At 42.2% G+C, this 20,464-nt stretch overlaps 1 protein-coding gene across 2 annotated transcripts; it reads right to left on the bottom strand.

Annotated features, from left to right (window-relative positions):
- Window positions 1-16,831: 16,831 nt before the first annotated feature.
- TMEM100 (transmembrane protein 100) lies at window positions 16,832-20,000 on the bottom strand. 2 transcript variants are annotated; one of them, XM_086686912.1, is made up of 3 exons: window positions 19,560-20,000; window positions 19,017-19,230; window positions 16,832-18,108 (listed from the first exon to the last, which is right to left on the bottom strand). In XM_086686912.1, the coding sequence occupies exon 3, from the start codon at window positions 18,040-18,042 to the stop codon at window positions 17,638-17,640; it is 405 nt and encodes a 134-aa protein (XP_086543038.1). In that variant the 5' UTR covers window positions 18,043-18,108; window positions 19,017-19,230; window positions 19,560-20,000; the 3' UTR covers window positions 16,832-17,637. The 2 variants fall into 2 exon arrangements, with proteins under 2 accessions (XP_086543038.1, XP_086543036.1); XM_086686910.1 differs by lacking the exon at window positions 19,017-19,230 and having other exon boundaries at window positions 19,560-19,982.
- Between the last annotated feature and the right edge of the window lie 464 nt (window positions 20,001-20,464).

Raw genomic sequence — 20,464 nt, 5'->3', positions numbered from 1 at the left:
GGAGGGGCAGAGAGAGAGAGGGAGACACAGAATCGGAAACAGGCTCCAGGCTCTGAGCCATCAGCCCAGAGCCCGACGCGGGGCTCCAACTCGCGGACCGCGAGATCGTGACCTGGCTGAAGTCGGACGCTTAACCGACTGCGCCACCCAGGCGCCCCTCTAATAAAATATTTTAAATTCAGATTGCTAGGTTTTGCCCCTTGGAGATTCTGATGCTATAAGTGTAAGGTGGCACTCAGAAATCCAAACTTTTAAGAAGCACCTTAGAGAATTTGAAATCAGATGGTCCCTAGTCCATAATTTGAGCAAATTCAGCCCAACAGTGCAGTGACTTCAATGGGGAAAACCAAGTAAGAGAAATTGGCAGTATCTTTAATGGAGCAGGTGCTCAAGATAAATATCTGACCATTTTATTTGATGATCGTTTACAAATAATTGTCCCAAATCTTCCTAGTGTTTGTGTATAATAATCATTCAGGGTGTGATTACTGGCGCTATTTCCTGATGTGGGCCTTTTTTCCATTAGATTTTTTGAGTCCCCTAATGCTTGCCTCATGTACCAAGGCTAATTCCCTGATTAGATAATCATCCTTGGGAAGCTTTCTTCCTAATCACAATGGTAGGAGAGATGTTGCCAGGCCTTCCAGGAAGGGAGAGACACCCAGTTGTGACCCATTAAATTGGCATCAGCTCTCACTCCACCCCTTCCAGGAGGAAAGGCTCTTATAACCCTGGAAGGGGAGGGAGTGGAGAGGTGACCCATCCTTCCCAGGGCTGTCAGGTCACATCATAATCTCACACACTCCCAACCCCCCTTTTCATTCCACTTTTGAGAATTTTTCAACTGGAAAGTGCCTGAAACCTTGGAGTTGTGGAATGGGCTGGGGTGTATCATGGAGACATGGCTGGCCACATGTCATAAGGCAAACTGACTGAAAATGGGAAGGTCCTACCATGACTCCTCAGAGACATGGGCCCCTCTCAGGCAGTTAACCTGAGGGTGGCTCTCCCAGCAAAGCCAAAACAAAACGCTGCTGCTGGCTGAGCCTCCCTGGGATTGCAAGAATGCTTTCCCATCCAGGCAAAGCCCTGCTGTCCTGCCAGCAACAGAAAAGCAGCCTTCCAGAAGAATCTTCTCCTTGTCTGGAGCATTCTAGGCTTCAGACCTGTCTGGGATCAGCACACCTCAGGGTTGGTAGACAGAGTGGCTGCATTCAACCCCTCCCCAATACGATATGAACTGAAACAACCTTGCCTCTTCTTGCACAATCCGGGGAAACCTTGCTGTATCCCACTGATAAGGTGAGGAAACAATAATGGACAGAGATGGGTACTGTTTGTATCCTGAATTTATAGGCAGAGACCTTCAAATTGAAGGTCTCAGTGATTAATCTGTGATCACTCAGCTCAGGGTCAGAACTAGGATCAGGTAATCCTGCCTTAGGCTTTGTGCATGTAACTCCCTCAGAGGGTTTTTTGCTTTTTGCCTTAATGTAATCACCTGTCCTCTTATATAGTTTTTAAGTTTATTTATTTATTTTGAGAGAGAGAGAGAGAGAGAGAGAGAGAGAGAGAGAGAGAGAATGTGCAGGCGAGCAGTGGAGGGGCAGAAAGAGAGGGAGAGAGAGAATCCCAAACAGGCACTGTGCTCTCAGCACACAGCCCAGTGTGAGGCTCTTTCCCAGAAACCACGAGATCATGACCTGAGCCCAAATCAAGAATTGGATGCTTAACTGACTGAGTCACTCAGGCGCCCCATTCGCCTTGCCTTTAAAACCCTACCCTGCTCATCCTCCCCAAAGGGAACCTACCTTCCTGCCACCGTGGGCTCTGCATTTCCCTGAACATGTTGCACTTGTTCTTATGTATTTCCTTTTCTTTCACTTTCCTTCTTCGTGAAAGGCTTTCTTCTCCTCAACTCAAATTTCTCTCATTGAAATCCTGCTCCAGCTTGCCAGACTTTTAGGATTCATTCACCACCCTCACATAAATGACATTTCCCTCTACATCTTCATCACACTCTGCTGATAACATTTCTTGTCACGCACATTTGTTTTCTTGTCTCATATTTTTCTTTTGATGACCTTCTGGCCATGTGTATACTTGCCTGCAGAATTCTGATGCACTGCAAACTCCTTGAGCCCTGTGACCATTTTTTATTCAACTTTTTATTTCCTCAGCATTTCCACAGTGCTCTGTATATAATAGGAGTTTTAAAATTCTATTGAATTGAATGTATGCAACCTTGCAATAATATATAACCTAGTTTCCATCTATCAAAATACAATAAAATGTCCAGGGGAAGCTGGATGCTACAAAGGATTAATACTGGGATTAATCCTTACCCAGTTGAAATGAAGACTCCTTAAGTAGCATTGTAATTTATGTCTTTGCTAACTCCATCTTTGCATGTACTAAATACATTGAAAGTGAATCGCCACTGGGTTTTGAATGCCCTGCTTCCACTTCTCCCCCTTATAACAGTGAGGAAGTAGAGATGAGGAGAAGACAGAGCTACAAAGCTGCCTGGGGAAGTTGGTATATTCAGATGCTCACCCCTAAGTTTCCTTGTCCTTTTGTGATTCCAGATTGGTTTGGGTGAGTGAGGAGGGAAAGGGCAGCCCTCTGGGGACATTAATAATAAGGTCTGAAGGATGAAGATCAAAGGCAGCTTTGGCTGCAGACCATGGAGTAACCCTAGTAACGGCAGAGGCTCTCTGATCTCCGTGCTCCTCCATACCCCCTGTGAGCTCAACTACGTTTTGCACCCCTTCCTGGGGTCACCACCCTTCTCAGTTACAATCCACTCTTGTTTCTTCCAAAACTCCATATCCCACAAGAATATAGATCTGCTGTTTATTTGCATATAACTCACTATCTAGCCATGAGATAAACCACCTGGAAAAGTTTTACAAAACTGGCATGAAACCAAATGTTAGTTAGTATGAAAGCTCAGGGGGAGCTTAAGCTTTTTAAAGAATACCTTTCTAAACTGAATGATCCAAATTGGCCTTCTACAGTATTTATCTTCGCTAACCTACAGCCAGTTCATAAACCTTGTAAAAGTTTGCCTTTTAAATCATCCATTGCATGTTTCCTGGGATTTATTCTGAAATAATTTGGTGGTTAATGGGAGCTGGGGGCAGGGCACAAAGGAACCAACACTAGCCACGAGTTGATAATTGTTGAAACCAGGTGATAGGGACGTGGGTGTTCATTATGACATCCTCTCTCGTTTTAGTAGATATTTGAAATTTTCCTAGCAAATATTTTCTTTTAAAAAATTTATTTTGTCTTCATATTCTGCCTCCATGCAATTCTAGTATGGTTAACTTTTCTGTTTTGGAAGACAGGAATTATCACATTGGGTCATCTCCTCCCTCTGCCTTTCTTATTAGCCCAACTTGTATCATCTTCTTTCCGTGTCCTAGCTTGGCAAAACAAGGGTCTGTCTGCTTGGTGAATCTCAAGTACTATGCACAGAGTGGCCCAAGAATCTTGGACATGGCCAGGGTGAATGCTCAGACTCCTTTTGTAACCATTTAAAAATATGCCATGGTAGCAAGAGTTCCAAGCTTGAGGGTTTTATTTTCACTGAGGACTTCAAATACTGCCGCTGGGCTGCAAATAGAAACTAGCATGGTGGCTTGTTTGCAAAAGTTGCTCTGTTCTTTCTCTCTCTTCTCATTCCTTCTCTCTCTTTCTCCTCTGTCCTCTACTGGAAAAGCACCTGTTGGTGGGCAGTTACCAATGTGAAGATACAAGAACTTTCTGGTGTTAAATACTTCCAGGATATCAAGAACCAAAGCTGTTTGGACTGCTAGGAATGACACAGTGAATCAGCACCCCGTGTCCCATTTTTGGAGACTTCAACTATGTTGTTGGTCTGGGAGGAAAACACGCTTAAAAGTCAAATGAGAGACCGTATTTGAGGAGGTGACATTCAGATTGCATTTCACAGGTGTTTTGGCACCAACAAGTCAAACAGGGTATTTCTCCAATCATGTAAGCGGACGGACTTGCCATTTGATCCACAGCAGAGCTTGTCCTGTGCAAACTGCATCCAAAATATCATCCCACTCAGTGGGCGATTCCCCAGCATTAGTCACTGGCAGGCGTCCTTTGAAAGCTGCTCTCAGGAACTTCTCCTGAGGTGTTGCCTTTCTCTGCAGCTTGTCTGATTCCATAAGGCCAAAGAGATGCATTGAACAACTAAGAAAGGCAAAGTGGAAAAAAAAAAAAAAAAAAAGGAGGGGGGAAGTTCAACCAGTTAGAACCCTGGGCTGTGGAGGAAGATGGCCAAAGAGGCTGGATTTCCAGCTGTCCATCACCCCTCTCATTTTGCACAGGAAAGGCATTTCTCTAATCCACCTGTTCAATTATTTATCATGCTATGTGTTTCCTCTTAATTGTTACTCAGGCAAAGCCTTTATGTTGTAAGGTGACACCCTAGTATTTTTTGACGACCTTAGGCAAAGTGATTGACACTTGATCCTGGAGTCAGATGTTCCCAGTGACGCAACTTGCTCTCCCAGTAGCAGAAAAGCTTCCTGCCATGATTAAGTTGGAACCGTGAAAGTGCTAAAATGTGTTGTCAGTCTTCCTCTGATGCAAGCACTTTTATTATAGAGTCTGCTCGCAGAAGAGGGAAGCAACACAAGCCTTACCTCCAAATAGCCCTTTCTGCCCTGGACTAGCCACTCTATACAGAAGGGCAGCATGTGCCGGACGTTTCAGAGACCAATGATCACAGTCACGCCTTTTCCAAACTTACGGTTTTCCTGGGTCAGCCCCTTCCCTCTCTCTATTTCTTTTTCTGGGTTCCTATGACAATGTGATCCCAACTGATTTGTGCCTGGCAGGGTGCCACTCTCTGAACTCTAATTAACTGCCCCAGTCAAGCAAAACAAGAAGCAATCCATTCTGTATTTGAACTTGAAATGGAAAATCATCTGTGTTTGCTTTTCTTGATAGGAGGCTGAGATGGAGCAAAAGGGTAATTCTGTTTTTTTTGGACATGGGCTACTTCCCAATGAAAATGCTAGGGAACCTGTGAGCAGTGGGTATCAGACCCACTGTGATTCAGTGTTGGCTGATCCAGTCCGTGTTAAAACCACACAAAAGGCTTTTTCAATGCTCCCCCTCCCCACTTGGGTTTTCTCTACTACTCTTCAGGGTTCCTAGGCAAAGGGTATTTTTAGGGTGTGGCTGCCTCCTGAGGGAATAGTTTCAACTATTGATTCATTAATTTACTACTGTTATACCACAAATAATGCAATGAAACCAAACACACATAAGGCTATGACCTAAAAAACTTATTTTTTAAATTTTTTTAATGTTTATTTATTTTTGAGAGACAGAGACAGAGAGAGAGAGGCGGAGAGGCAGAGAGAGAAGGAAACATAGAATCTGAAGAAGGCTCCAGGCTCTGAGCTATCAGTTCAGAGCCTGATGTGGGGCTCGAAACCACGAAATGTGAGATCATGACCTGAGCCAAAGTCGGACGCATACCCGACTGAGCCACCCAGGTGCCCCCCAAATTTTTGAATAAATACAAAGGAAAGGGAAAGCAATAGAGTATATTGCATTCTTATTACTATTACACTGAAGACTTTTATAGGTATTTATTCCAAATTACCGTAGGCACTTTGTTCCCATTCTATCTTGATACCAGAGGTACCAGAATCCAAATATATGTAGCTAATACACAGATTGGAAAGTTCACCCTACAGGCTTTTATTGTTTTTTGTAGTAGGTTTATGTCTGAACTACCTTAGCCAGACTTTATTAATTCAATCACAAAATATTTCTTTTTAATTCTCGGATATCTAATATCTACCTGTGTTTAACACATTGTACATATCCAGTAAATACTGGGCAAGTGGGTGCGTGAACGAATGAATGAATGAATGAATGAATGAGTGGAGCCCAATCTCGGAAGAGAGCTGGCCTGAATCAGCAGTTGCCAAACATGGCTACATACTGGAATCATTTATAAGCACTTTATTTTTATTTGTAATGTTTCTCCAAGTAATACTTTATTCTCCCCTCTCATTCTATGTTCTTTTAAAGTTAATTATTGCTCATTATAATAATGAAAACAATGCAGAGGAGTCTAAAGAAAAATCGTCTCCTTTTCCTTGAAGTAACACTCCAGTGATGTCCATGCTCTTAATGAGTCACCATGTGTTCTTCTATACTTTTTATTTTAATTTTTAAAATATTTTTTATATTTGGGGCGCCTGGGTGGCGCAGTCGGTTAAGCGTCCGACTTCAGCCAGGTCACGATCTCGCGGTCCGTGAGTTCGAGCCCCGCGTCGGGCTCTGGGCTGATGGCTCAGAGCCTGGAGCCTGTTTCCGATTCTGTGTCTCCCTCTCTCTCTGCCCCTCCCCCGTTCATGCTCTGTCTCTCCCTGTCCCCAAAATAAATAAACATTGAAAAAAAAAATTTAAAAAAAAATATTTTTTATATTTGAGAAAGAGAGAGAGGGAGACTCGGAATCAGAAGCAGGCTCCAGGCTGTGAGCTGTCAGCACAGAGCCTGACACAGGGCTCGAACTCACAGACTGCAAGGTCATGACCTGAGCCAAGTTGGACACTTAATCGACTAAGCCACCCAGGCACCCAAGGTTTTATTTTAAAAAGCTCAAATACACTTCCAATTTATTTTATAAGAATGGCGTATGATAAATATTAGATGAAAATTTGCCTTTCACATAATATATTGCAGATATCCTTCCAAATTAATACTAGCACATACCAACTTGCCTCATTCATTTTCTCAGCTACACAGTGTATGTAATACAGGTGCACCGTAATTCATTCAAAGGTTGTTTTTGTGTATGTGTGTATAAATACTGGCAATGCAGAAAGAAATATTCTTTTTTAATGATATAGTTATTTATTTTGAACATAAGTGAGGAAAGAATTTGGATGAGGGAGTAGAAATAGAATTCCAGAGAAAAACATTCCCCTGTATTGTGGCTCTATAAATATTCTTGTAGTTCTGTTACGTCTATATAAAGATGTAAAACCTATGATCAGGTAGGTTTTCAGAACTAAATTTGGAATAAAAATCATATGCATTTACATTTTAATAAAAAATATGGCCATATTACCTGATTTCTTGCCCTTACCAGCACTATATTTATCAATCTTCTACTTTATTATAAATGTATTGAGAAATTAAAAAATCTAATGAGAAAAAATATTATATTGTGGTTATTAATTTTCATTTCCTGGGACATTTTGGAGGATTTCGTTTGTTTTTAAATACAAATCCTGGGTCCCATTTTAAATCTACTGAGGCAGAGTCTCTGAGGTCAGCACCTGTGAACCTGTCTCTATAGAGTTCCTACGTGAGTCTGATGAGGTCAACACCTGTGAATCTTTGTCTTTATAGAGTCTATGTGAGTCTGATGATGTCAGTGCTTGGACAGGCATTTGGCAAACACTGATAAAGACCATCTTTTGATTGAGATGTAAACTCTATGAAGATGTAAGCTTCTATTATCTAAAAACAAACCAACCAACCCTCAAAAGCAACAAGATCTGGGTAGTGACAACTGTGCATTGTATAATCAAATTATATTTTCTTTTTCTTTAATTTTCTTTTTTATTTTTTTAAATTTACATCCAAATTAGTTAGCATATAGTGCAACAATGATTTTAGCAGTAGATTCCTTAGTGCCCCTTACCCATTTAGCCCATCTCCCCCTCCCACAACCCCTCTACTAACCCTCAGTTTGTTCTCCATATTTATGAGTCTCTTCTGTTTTGTCCCCCCTCCTTGTTTTTATATTATTTTTGTTGCCCTTCCCTAATGTTCATCTGTTTTGTCTCTTAAAGTCCTCATATGACTGAATTCATATGATTTTTGTCTTTCTCTGGCTAATTTCACTTAGCATAATACCCTCCAGTTCCATCCACGTAGTTGCAAATGGAAAAATTTCATTCTTTTTGATTAACGAGTAATACTCCATTGTGTATATATATATACACACATATACACATCTTCTTTATCCATTCATCCATTGATGGACATTTGGGCTCTTTCCATATTTTGGCTATTGTTGATAGTGCTGCTATAAACATGGGGGTGCATGAGTCCCTTCAAAATAGCACACCTGTATCCCTTGGATAAATGCCTAGTAGTGCAATTGCTGGGTTGTAGGGTAGTTCTATTTTTAGTTTTTTGAGGAACCCCCATACTGTTTTCCAGAGTGGCTGCACCAGCTTGCATTCCCATCAAATTATATTTTCTACATGATTTAAAACTATATACTTATTTCAGATGTTGATGAAAATTTCAATTCATTACCTGAACTTTTTTTTACATTTTATTTATTTATTTTGAGAGAGAGAGAGAGAAAGCACAAGCAGGGGAGGGACAGAGAGAGAGGGAGACACACAATCCAAAGCAGGCTGCAGGCTCAGTGCTGACAGCTCAGCCCTGATGTGGGGCTCGAACCCACAAACCATGAGATCATGACCTGAGCCAAAGTCAGATGCTTAACCACCGAGCCACCCAGGCACCCTTACCACCTTAACTTTTTTTTAAAAAGTCTATGTCCAATCAGAGAGGACAATAAAGCATAGCTGTAGGTATAACAGGTATCAAGGCTTGTTGAAGCATCCTTGGCTGTTTGGCCGGGGTGGGGGTGGGGGGGCATTCCATGGGAGCAGGTTAGTGGGACAGTGGCCAGGTGGAACAGGAAGACAGAAGACCTGGATTAGGGTGTGCGTCTTATTTCTGTCATATATGAAATGTTTGATCATAAGCAAACCGTTTAACCTTACCAAGCCTCAATTTCCTCATCTAAAAATGAGGATGATATTTCACAGAGCCTCTGGAAGGAAGGAGTTAGCAAGGCAATGAAAGTGAAATCGCTATGCCTACGTCAAAGCACTGTCCAAATGCAAACTGGCCCTTTGGATGGCTAGATAGCTTGATAGCATCAGGGTTATTTTTGAGAAATGTAAATTTGGATATGAACATGCTGAACATAAACAACTTCTGACTGAGAAAACAAAATTTTGATAAATGTACACGGGTTTTGAGGGGGTGGGTTCCTGCCAGATATGACTGAATGCAAGTTTCTGTGTCAACCCATTTTCTCTCAGTGTTTGTAATTTCTCTCATGAGGTAAACTGCTGTTTTTCCACAAGCATCTCATTGAAACTGATTTGCTAGTGACTTCTGTAGCTTTAATTGTCATACAAACTCTCTCAAAGCATGTATCAGCGATGCTTTGAAATTAACTTCAAGGGGTGCCTGGGTGGCCCAGTATTATTGATTTCAGCTCAAGTCATGGTCTCATGGTTTGTGAGTTTGAGCCCCTCATTGGGCTCTGTGCTGACAGCATGGAGCATGCTTGGGATTCTCTCTCTCCTTCTCCCTCTGCTCCTCCCCTGCTTGTGTGCTCTCTCTCTCTCTCTCTCTCTCTGAAAATAAATAAATAAACACTAAAACTACCTTTAAGATAGATACTAGTACTCCTTACTATATTGAGTACTAGTCATTGACATAAAGCACTTTTTATCTATTAATGCAGTTAATAGTTACTACAACCCTAGGAGAGAGATATGCCATTAATATTCCCATTTCGTTGATGAGGAAACTGAGGCACAGAGAAGTTTACTTGTACAGGACACAGAGCAAGGGAGTGGTAAAGCTGAATTGCAAGTCCAGGTATTTTGGGTGTGGAGTCCATGTCCTTAACCACAGTGTTCCACCATCTTCTGCGGAGATAATTATTGATATGAGGAGGAGGAGGAAGATCTTAGTTATGACGATATGTTTTATTCATAATCCTCATAATGCTCTGAGATTAAAGTGAAGTGTTTCTGCTCAATTAGAGCCCAAACATTTGATTCTCTAGTCATAAGTTTGAACCATATGGATATTGGTGTCATTGAGCCTCTTTTCTTGGACAGAATTTTGCAATTGTTAAATCCCCTGACGGACTTATTTCATTGTTGCTTTACAGCCATCCAGTGCGGTGGAGATGCTGAGGGCTAGCTCTCCCCATGACCTTTATGGGCTCACTCTGGGGCACCTGGGTGGCTCAGTCAGTTGAGCATCCAACTTTGGCTCAGGTCATGATCTCACAGTTCATGATTCAAGCCCCTCTTTGGGCTCTGTGCTGAAAGCTCAGAGCCTGGAGCCTGCTTCAGATTCGGCGTCTCCCTCTCTCTCTGCCCCTCCCCTGCTCACACTCTGTCTCTCTCTCAAAAATAAATAAACATTAAAAAAATTTTTTTATTTAAAAAAAAGCACTCACTCTGGGTGTCCCCTCTGGAAGGATCCCTGATTGCTTCTCCTTACTTATTCCCACCAGCTGGCCAACTCCTCTACCTGTCCTGCTCTTATCATCACCTGCAGGAAGACTTCTTTGATTCCCCCTAAAGTATGTCAAGTTTTTCTGCTATGCACTTCTGTCACACCCTGCCTCCAATGTCAGGCTGAGGCTGGCTGATAATTCTGAACCTTGAATTTTCCACACAGGAAACTCAAGGAAGCTGAGAGTGAAAGCACCAGATCTGGTGGTGGAAGATGTGACTGGGGTCCTGAGTCAGTCTTATGTTCGCTAGTAGGAGTGTCGTGAAAGGTGTAAAATGCTACAAATACATGCTAAAAATTCTAAGAGGGCCTGGCTTCAGATGGTGAAGGATTCAATAATCATCAGCATTTTCAGTCCTGGTTTCTCAGAACTACTGACTCACTCTTTAGCTTTAGCTTAGACTCTCGATGCCGTGTTGCTTAACTTCTATTTGGGACAGTTATTCAAGAATCAGGTAGTGAAATGTTACTGTGTACCAGGGAGTATCAGCATAGTGGGTAAGTGAGTCTGTTCTAGAATCTGAACTCAGATCCTACTCTACCAGCTGTGTTATCTCAGTTACATGGCTGAATCGGTGACCCCATTTCCTCATCTATAAAATGGGGATAATAATAGTGCCTCCTTCATTGGATTGGTGTAAGGATCAGATGAGACCATCCAGGCAAAGCTCAGAGCATAATGTTTGGAGCATGGTGAGTGCTCCATAAAAGTTGTTAGCGTTGTGAGCTAAACTCTCAGGTTTTAGCCTGGCTTCTGATCTCCAGAGCACTTCCCACAGAATTTTCATCTTGCTGTTTTGCTTCTTCAAATCCCAAATATAACTCCTATTTTTCCACTCCTATTTTTCCAATTTATCCATTAGGTCCATTGTTTGCAGTGCCTAGAGCCCACAATACTTGTCAGGACAATTTCCTTCGTGCAATAAGTGAGATACATCCCCTCCTAGTCCCCTACCCTACCCTCCTCTCCCCTCCCTCTCCCGCCCTCCCTTCCTTCCTTCCTTTCTTCCCTTCCCCTTCCTTTCCTTTCCCTTCCCCTTCCTTTCTGTTTCCTTCCTCCCTCCCTCTTTCTTTCCTTCTTTCTCTTTTCTCTTCCTTCCTTCCTTCCTTCCTTCCTTCCTTCCTTCTTTCCTTCCAGTGAAAGAGAGGGACCATTGAAGAAAATAATGCCTAGAGCCCACAAAACTCATATAAATCAGCCCTGGCTGGGTGGTTTTGGCCGAAGGTGCCTCATGAGGTTTTCAGTGAGGCTGTCAGGTGGGGACACAGTCATCAGAAGATTACACTGTGGGAGGATCCACTTCCAGGTTCACTGAGGTAGTTGCTGGTGGGTCTCAGCTCCTCTCTGGTTATCAGCTGGAGGACTCAATTCCTCACCACATGGCTTCCTCAGGACATAGCAGATGGTTTCTCCCAGAGCAAGAGGGGAGAGAGAGAGAGAGAGAGAGAGAGAGAGAGAGAGAGAGAGAAGAGAGAGAAACACCAAGGCAAAAGCTTCAATGTCTCTATAACCTAATCTTGGAAGGGACATGCCACCACTTTGCCATATTTCATTGGTCACACAAACCAACCCTGAGATGATGTAGGAGGAGTGTGAGTACTAGGAAGCAGGGATCATTGGGAGCCATCTGAAAGGCTAGCTATGACAAGAACTACTTTTTTAAATGTTTATTTATTTTTGAGAGAGAAAGCGAGCACACGTGGGGGAGGGGCAGAGAAAGAGAGGGAGACACAGAATCTGAAGCAGGCTTCAGGTTCTGAGCTGTCAGCACAGAGTCCGATGCAGGGCTTGAACTCACAAACTGCGAGATCATGACCTGAGCTGAAGTTGGACGCTTAACCGACTGAGCCTCCCAGGCACCCCACACAAAAACTGTTTTTAATATTTGGAAACTAGAAACTATCCAAATGCTTATTGACCATAGGAAAGATAAATAAAGGATGGTGTGCTGGTACAATGGGACTCTACACAGCAAGGAGAATGAACCATTGACAGCTATATGCAACAATATGGATGTACCTCACAAACATAATATTGCACAGGAGAGGCCAGGCACAAAGAGTATCTAACATATGATTCCATTCATATAAAGTTAAAAAATAAGCAAAACTACTCTATGGGTTAGCAGTGAGAATGCTGCCCTTCTGGAAAGATAATGACTGGAAGTAGATTCAAGGGGGACTTTGGGAAGCTGCTGCATTTAGTTTCTTCATGTGGGTTTTAGCTCTACAGGTTTGTGAAACTCATTGAATTGTACACTTTTATCTACATATATTATACCTCAAAAAGAATTGTTCAAAAGTTGGTGTTAGAACACCTTTATTGTCTTCCTTTCATAGAGAGACATTTTGAAAATGATATCAGTTATGGCTTGGTGTAAATCTGGGATGATTACAGTATCTGGTCAGCATATTAGTCCTGACTGTGAGAACTTGACTGAACAAGTCACTTATTCTCTTCACTTATTTTCTCTGAACGTGGTTTGCTCCTCCGAAGAGTTGGGTGGACACTTGCCCTTCTAGCCTCAAGTGTGATGAAGAATGTTGGGTAACATCAGGTGTCGTTGAATACTGTTGTATGCAAAATGAAGTACTAAAGTCAGGCAGTAATGTAAAGATCAACTATAAACAACTATAAACAAACTACTCTTTTCCACCCTACAGAAAATTCTGTAGATAAGCCTTAAATCACTGGATGCCCTTGGAAGCTCAAAAGCCAGGAACTAGGAATGTACTTGTTTTTGTTTCTCGTTAGATTTCTGGTCTTCCTTTCTGTGGGGCAGCCTAAGACAAGACTGACTTGAATGGCAGTGGTGGGAGAAGGGGGCAGGGGAAGGATTTCTCGCTCTCTTTTTTTTTTTTTTTTTTTTAATTTTTTTTTCAACGTTTATTTATTTTTGGGACAGAGAGAGACAGAGCATGAACGGGGGAGGGGCAGAGAGAGAGGGAGACACAGAATCGGAAACAGGCTCCAGGCTCTGAGCCATCAGCCCAGAGCCTGACGCGGGGCTCGAACTCCCGGACCGTGAGATCGTGACCTGGTTGAAGTCGGACGCTCAACCGACAGCGCCACCCAGGCGCCCCTCTCGCTCTCTTAATCTCTTTTATGTTGAGGGCACCTAACTGAATTTCCATATCACATATACCTCTACAGTGACTCCAATGTATGTGAAAGCACTGAGAATTGTAACAATAATAAGGAAATGTAAGTTATGATTTATCTTTGGAACAGGTACTTTCCTCGGATTATTTTGGGTCTAGAAAGCCTTTGCAGATAATGTCAAGGTTAAATGAAGTGACTGATTAAAGTCAATTAACCAAAACAGGAGGCTGCTTCATGCTTAATGATATGTTGGGACAGTACGCAGAGAAAGAAGCTAAAGTCAACATTAGATATTATCATAAATAGCAGTTTTAAAATTATGTAGTACTTTATTGTTTATAAAAATCTAAATCATTTCTTAAAAATTTACCTTATTTTAAAGATGAGGCTTAAATGTTCAAGATCATCTTAGTTTAACAAGAGAACTAGGATTTATAATCAGATCTTTTTTAAAAAATTTTTAAACATGTATTTATTGTTGAGAGACAGAGACACAGTGCAAGCAGGGGAGGGGCAGAGAGAGGGAAACACGAATCTGAAGCAGGCTCCAGGCTGCGAGCTGTCAGCACTGAGCCTGACCCAGGGCTTGAACCCATGAACCGTGAGATCATGAGCTGAGCCAAAGTCAGACGTTTAACTGACTGAGCCCCCCAGGCGCCTTTATAATCAGATCTTCTAAGTTCAAAATCATAATACTTCCCAGGAGACCAGGAGATCTTTCCCACACACACTTTTTTATGAGTGGTGATGGTACAAAGATGCAGTTTGAGGATTTTGTGATTTGGGCCCCTTGGGCATATCCTCTGGCTTCAGCCACCTGCAGGATCCACATGACTCTGACCATCTTCTCTAGACAAGATTCACCATATTAACAAAGACAGTGAGGTGGGAAGGGCAGAGTTACCTGGTGGCTATGGTTCTCACCTGGGCAGAGACCGGCTGCTCAGGATGAGGTCAGAAGTTGCTCCTGTGTGACCCAGGATATGTGGGATTTAGGGTATCCTTCTGGGTGATGTAGCTGGTTCCTGATGCTCCAGGATGGGACCAAGTTATATTTTTAATAAATATATGCTTGTATCATGCTTATACATGCATTCCACATCTGCTTATTACTATATAATAAAACTGTTTGAAAAGACACGCTTTGCCCAATAAAGATATGTTATAAGGTAACTGTGATACCCCAATTCAAATATGCTCATCATAGGAGTTGAAATTCACAGTGCTAGCACTATCTTTGTGTCTCACAGTTTTGCAGAGGTGTGTACCCTTTAATGGGACTGAAGCCTCCCAGATAGGGGTCCTATACTGATTAGGAGAACCCAGATATAGTCATTGTGAAGTAGCTTAGGGAGGAGAGTAGTAGTGAGCTCAGTGGAGAATCTTCTCCAGCTCCTCACATTTAGGAGAGATATTGCTATGTCCAGATATGATTCCATTTCTGTTTTTAAATTTATCATTCCACATTTCCTTTGGGACTCAGGTAGCAGCATGAGGCCCCCTGGTGGCCTGAAATCGTTCTTGAGTTTACTTTTCAAGCATTCTCAAGGGCAGGTGTGGCTGGAGAAGTACATGGGTAGTAAATACTCACCTACACATGTTGCTTACAGTAGAGGCAGGGCGGAGTAGGATGACCTATTTGGGGGGAGTTGAGAACTAAAATATTTCTTTTTTTTTATTTTTTTTAACGTTTTATTTATTTTTGAGACAGGGAGAGACAGAGCATGAACAGGGGAGGGTCAGAGAGAGGGAGACACAGAATCTGAAGCAGGCTCCAGGCTCTGAACTGTCAGCACAGAGCCCGACGCAGGGCTCAAACTCAGGGACCGCGAGATCATGACCTGAGCCGAAGTTGGCCGCTTAACCGACTGAGCCACCCAGGTGCCCCTAAAATATTTTCTTTTAAGAGATTAAAACAAATGGACTTTGATTCAAAATAAACCACTCACTTTATGATTTTTCATTCTTTAGTTCATTCAGTAAACATTTATTGAGTACCTACCCTGTGCAAGACATTTTATTAGGCATCACATGAGGGGTAAAAAAAAAAAGACACCATGCCCTTCTAAGGAGATTTGGAAGAGAGTAAAACATTTATGCCACCAACATGGTAGAAAATGAAAGTTGCCATCAGAGAATAAATAAGTAAGGACTATAGAACGAACAGTTACTTTGAGGTAAAAGGGAAAGCTTTTTAGGAAGGGGTTGCATTCAGGCTGGGGCTCTAATGAGAAGCAGGATTTGGATACGTTGAGACAGACAGGGAAAGGATGACATTATGGAGGAAGGAAAACAGAAGGTGAACATACATGGAGGCAGGAAACCAAAGGCTGATTCAGAATGGTGAATAGTCTGGTCTGGCTAACTCATGAGTTTTTGGGTTGGAGTGAAGTGAAAGCTGGATACATCTGTTTGGATCGGATAGTGGAGAACCTTGAACACTTGCCTGAGAAATTTCTTCATCAAGCAACAGGGAGCCTTTGAATATCTTTGAGCAGGAAAGAGGCATGTCAAAGCACAGGCTCCCTCCCTCTCACTGAAATCAACACGATGCTATATACTTGCATTTGGCCCAGAGGAGTGTTGATGTGCATGAATTTAAGATAATTGTGCTGTACTCTACTATAATCAACAACTCCAAACTTGTACCAGCTGCCCTTCAAAGCCATGAGAAACTAGGCCATCAAGGCTTCTCCTGTGAACAAAACCACTTGAGCACCAGAGAGCAGTCAGTGCCAGAAGGCTCCTGCCATATTTAATTAAATTCCTTGGGAGAATGCCTCTCTTGAAAGTGCTACACAAGGTTTGTTTTGTTTTTCTTTGTATTTCCCAGGGTTAAGAAAGGCTTCATGCCTCACTATCTTCCCATACTAGTTTCATGTGGTTTAAACTACATGGACCAAGGATATTTCTGGCTAAAGTTCTGAAGTAGAGTCCTAGCTGGGTATAGAATAACTCAATATTCACAAAAGTCAAGCAGTGATCTTATTTGGTTATATTAGAACTCACTCAGTTAAGCAGCCTGAGAATCTACACAATGCCTGGCGTATGGTTGGTGCTTGAAAATACGTGAAGCAAATATTTAACAGCTGATTGAATAAGTAGATAGTGCACATTTAATAACACCTTATAAAATTCCTGACCCTAGGCATCAATTTCCTAATTGTTAATGACTTAGAATATAATGAACATCATTAATATTTTTCTTCAGAAGTCATGAAAAAAATGATACAATAAAAATCTTCTAGATAAGTTAGGGAGTGGCAACACGCTCATTTGAGAGAACTACGATTAAGACATTGCGAACAAGGAGGGGAAGATGGACGATTTAAAATCAGATAACTACAATAAAATAAATAAAAATAAAAATACAATAGAAACAACCATTTAAGAAGTTTCAGCAGCAATAAGTATTTATTATTTTGGATGAAATGTACATTAAACTTTATATAAAAATCATCAAAAGTGCTAGGTTGGATTATTTTAATATTAATTTAACCCCCCATGTCATCTAGTAGCTACACCTTTTACCTTTTTGTTTAATTTCTGACATATCATTAATCATCTAAAACTGTCCAATGTTAAAACATAAAAAATATTAGTTTATTCTTCAAGAAAAAGTACCACCAGTGATGCGTTATTAAAAGCAAAAAAAAAAAAAAAATAGATGCCAGAGTACTTATTTAAAAAAATTATCACAGAATTTCATAGAAGTATGCAAAGTCTGAGGGGATTTAGACTCTCGGCAGTACATTTTTATGATACAACTCCTCAAAAGTGTGTGTGTGTGTGTGTGTGTGTGTGTGTGTGTGTGTGTGTGTGTTTGAGGCAGGTCGCTGGTGTGCCAGAACTGTCTGATTATTTTCTCATCTTTCCTTGGCTCCTTTCCAAGGTGAAATGTGTTGTCTAATGCCGTGCACCTCCCATGACCCTCAAATGTTTAATGTAGAGAAAAAAGCTGAGTTTTCAGTCTTAGAAATAGCCCTTAGAGTTAAGTTTGTCATTAATGAAAACACAAGTAGGTTCCTCACAAAACAGAACCCCCTCTACCCTCCCAGCCTCAATTCACCCCCATTCCTCTGGTCTGCTCCAATGCTCTGTTCATTCTCTCCCACACTAGTTCTGGGTGAATTGGATGACACAGTGAAAGGAAGGCTTTCAGGCCACGTATCCCATTTGGTCCCATTTGGTCCTAAGCAAATAAGCTTCTCTGATTTGCCACAAGAGCCGTCTGACTCTCCCGTCTCTTGGCTTTCTTGCTCCTCTGCCTCACCTTCCAGCATAAGGCACTGGAGGCTAACAAAAAAAGTCCAGACGACAGAAGGACGAGACCCAAGATAGAAATGATGGAGCCATGGGAATTGAAGCTGTAAGCCACAGCCGTGACCACTATGCCAGCGATGAGGACCACCACGGCAAAGGGGATGATGCAGCGGTAACAGGAGAGCTCGGCACCCCCTGTAGCAGCCGTCAACTGAATCTCACTGACCAAGGGGACCGTGGTGACCACCACTTCCCTGTTGGGGCTCTTCTCCATTGTCACTGGCTTGGAAGACTTTGGGGTTCCCAGGATCTCCTTTATGGGCTCTTCAGTCATTTTTACTAGCGGCGTTTCCTAGCTGGGTTCACAGACTAGACCTGGGGGGTCTCTCCAGGGTGGAAGCTGTGGAGGAGACAGAGAAATGCATCAAAGTGAGCCCTGCAAATAGAAGTCAGGAGCTAGGGAGGCACCTCTGGGTTCTTTCCCAGGAGGCACAGATGCATGTGAAAATCAACTTTCATATTTTTTTTCCTAATTGTTTGCATTCTCTTTGCAAAATGCAAGGTAAAGCAGATAGCCATAAAGAAAGGGAAGATATAAAAAGCAGGAAGCACTTTACAGTGTTTAATATACTCTGACGGTCTACAAACGTTTTACAAGCCTTTCCGCTTTGTCTATTGCTTCTCATTTCTCTAAACACACGGAAAAGCCTCAATCCTAATCCAAAAGACGGCCTCCTTCATGAGGAGAATACACTATAAACAATACTCCTCACGGTTTGTTCCAAAACTCAGGGCAACATAGACTCTGCCAGTGTTTCCGGGCATAACATGCATTCCAAACTATCACCCATTCGCTGCCCACCAAATCAGTATCAAGACCAGCAGCCAGTGTATGAAGGATGTTCTTTTACAGCTGACAATCAGCAAGTCTTTATTGTACCTATTTAACAGCGCACCATGTGTCCTGGGACCACGGTGGGGGAGCAGGTCAGCAAAAATTCAGCAGCAAGAAGGCCAGGATTTGTGATCTGAAATGTGGCAATATCTTCCAATCCATTTGAGAAGGGAAAAGGAAGAAGAAAAATCCCACAGTGTTGTAGGATACAATTTTGTACTTTCTTAAAGATAAGATCAACTCTTAGAGTAACTACCTGTTGATTCAAACTTTTCCTTTGAACTCAACAAGGAATTTCAAATACTACGTGGGCTGTGACATATTTTTAAAAATAAGCATGCTTGATTTTCAGGAAAGTTTTATACTTTTTTCATTTCCCCATGCCCTAGTGTATAAAACTTGTCGCAATGCACCTTTCTGAACATCTGAACCCGAACACTTTCAGGACTCTCCATCACATATCAGAAACTCTCAGTCAAGCATCTGTCTCTAATGTTTCCCAGGAGAAATCGGTGAATGCTCTCGTCTGCTGTTCAGACATGTTAAGTCTTCCTCTTTTGTCCCCGAGAAGCGATGTAGCTAGCAGCATTGCAGTTACCGAAGAAATTCAGAGGAAGATTCTTGAGGCTATTTCAAGGAGATTATTAACAGTTTGAACATATTAAGCATCCACTGAAAACAAACTTAAGCCCAAATCAAACCTCCCAGGTTCCTCTCTGCCCTGGGAGGTCAAACTATCACTCCGTGTGCAATGAAGCTAAATCTTAGAACTGCCTATTCGCATGTAATTTTTAGTCACTGAATTAATCCTTGCTGTCCAGTGACACCCTACATACTGGCGAGGCCAGTAGAAGGATATTTGAGATTATGTCTGAAAGAAAAAAAAATCTTCACTCCAAAGCTGAGGCGTAAGTTAACCTGCAAACGAAGATCTGTCCCCAACTACAGGCACATACCTCAGAGAAAAGCAATCCATTACCAGGCGGCACACCGGACTTGGGAGAGAAGAAACAGCAGTGCTTGAGTTTCTTCGGTCAACTTCTGGGAAAGAGCCTGTAGTGGCTTGTCTGTCAGTAAAATGACAGGACAGGAATCTCCACTGGGGAAAAGAAAAGATATGAAAATACTGTGCTGTAGGGCTGGTTTCAAATCCTGGAGTTCTTTCTTTCGCTCTACCTCTGTTCCTAAATGACGCTTGTCTTTCCCTCTCTCTCTTTTTATTTCCTCCCCCTCTGGATTGCCCCTCCCTGTCATTTTTTTTTTTTTTCCTTCGTTCTCTTCCTTGCCAGCAGATTTCGAGTTTTGGCTTCCCCCAGCTCTGCTCAGGGACATGATAAGTCAGAATCAGTCTAGAGTCCCCAGAGACAGAAGCCAGCTTTTACTTTTATTTCTCTTGCAGCATTTACTAAGTAGACTGCTTTGCATTACTCATTTTTTCCCCCAGCCAACCTCCAGATCTTCCTCCCACCCATCAGGCATTTTCATAAGAAAATCCCAGACTCAGCGTTGCAGACCCAGCTGAGGGGACAGAGCTGAAGGGACAGACACTTTAGGGCGGCAGGAACAGCTGTGAAGTCATGGGGCAGCTGAATTCAGCCTGTAAGCCAGCAAAAATCCATGTTTCTTCTGCTTCCCCAATATTCTTTATTTGTATGTGTGTGGGGCCATCTGAAGCTTAAAACCCCCCTTCTTTGATATTAATTCTCTTAGGAATGAGGGTGAGAGGCAAATGTTTATGGCTGAGGGGGAATCCAGTCATCTTGATTTGAACATGATCACTTACTACTTGTGCTAGGAGGTGAGTACTTTTGGCAATGCTGAAATTATCATCACCATCAGCATCACCATCACCACTGTCATT

The sequence above is a fragment of the Puma concolor genome, chromosome E1 (assembly GCF_028749965.1).
Source record: "Puma concolor isolate L17-30 chromosome E1, mPumCon1.1.hap2, whole genome shotgun sequence".
Lineage (NCBI taxonomy): Eukaryota > Metazoa > Chordata > Mammalia > Carnivora > Felidae > Puma > Puma concolor.
Note: the sequence above shows the minus strand (reverse complement) of the source record. Positions and strands in the feature narration are given on the sequence as shown.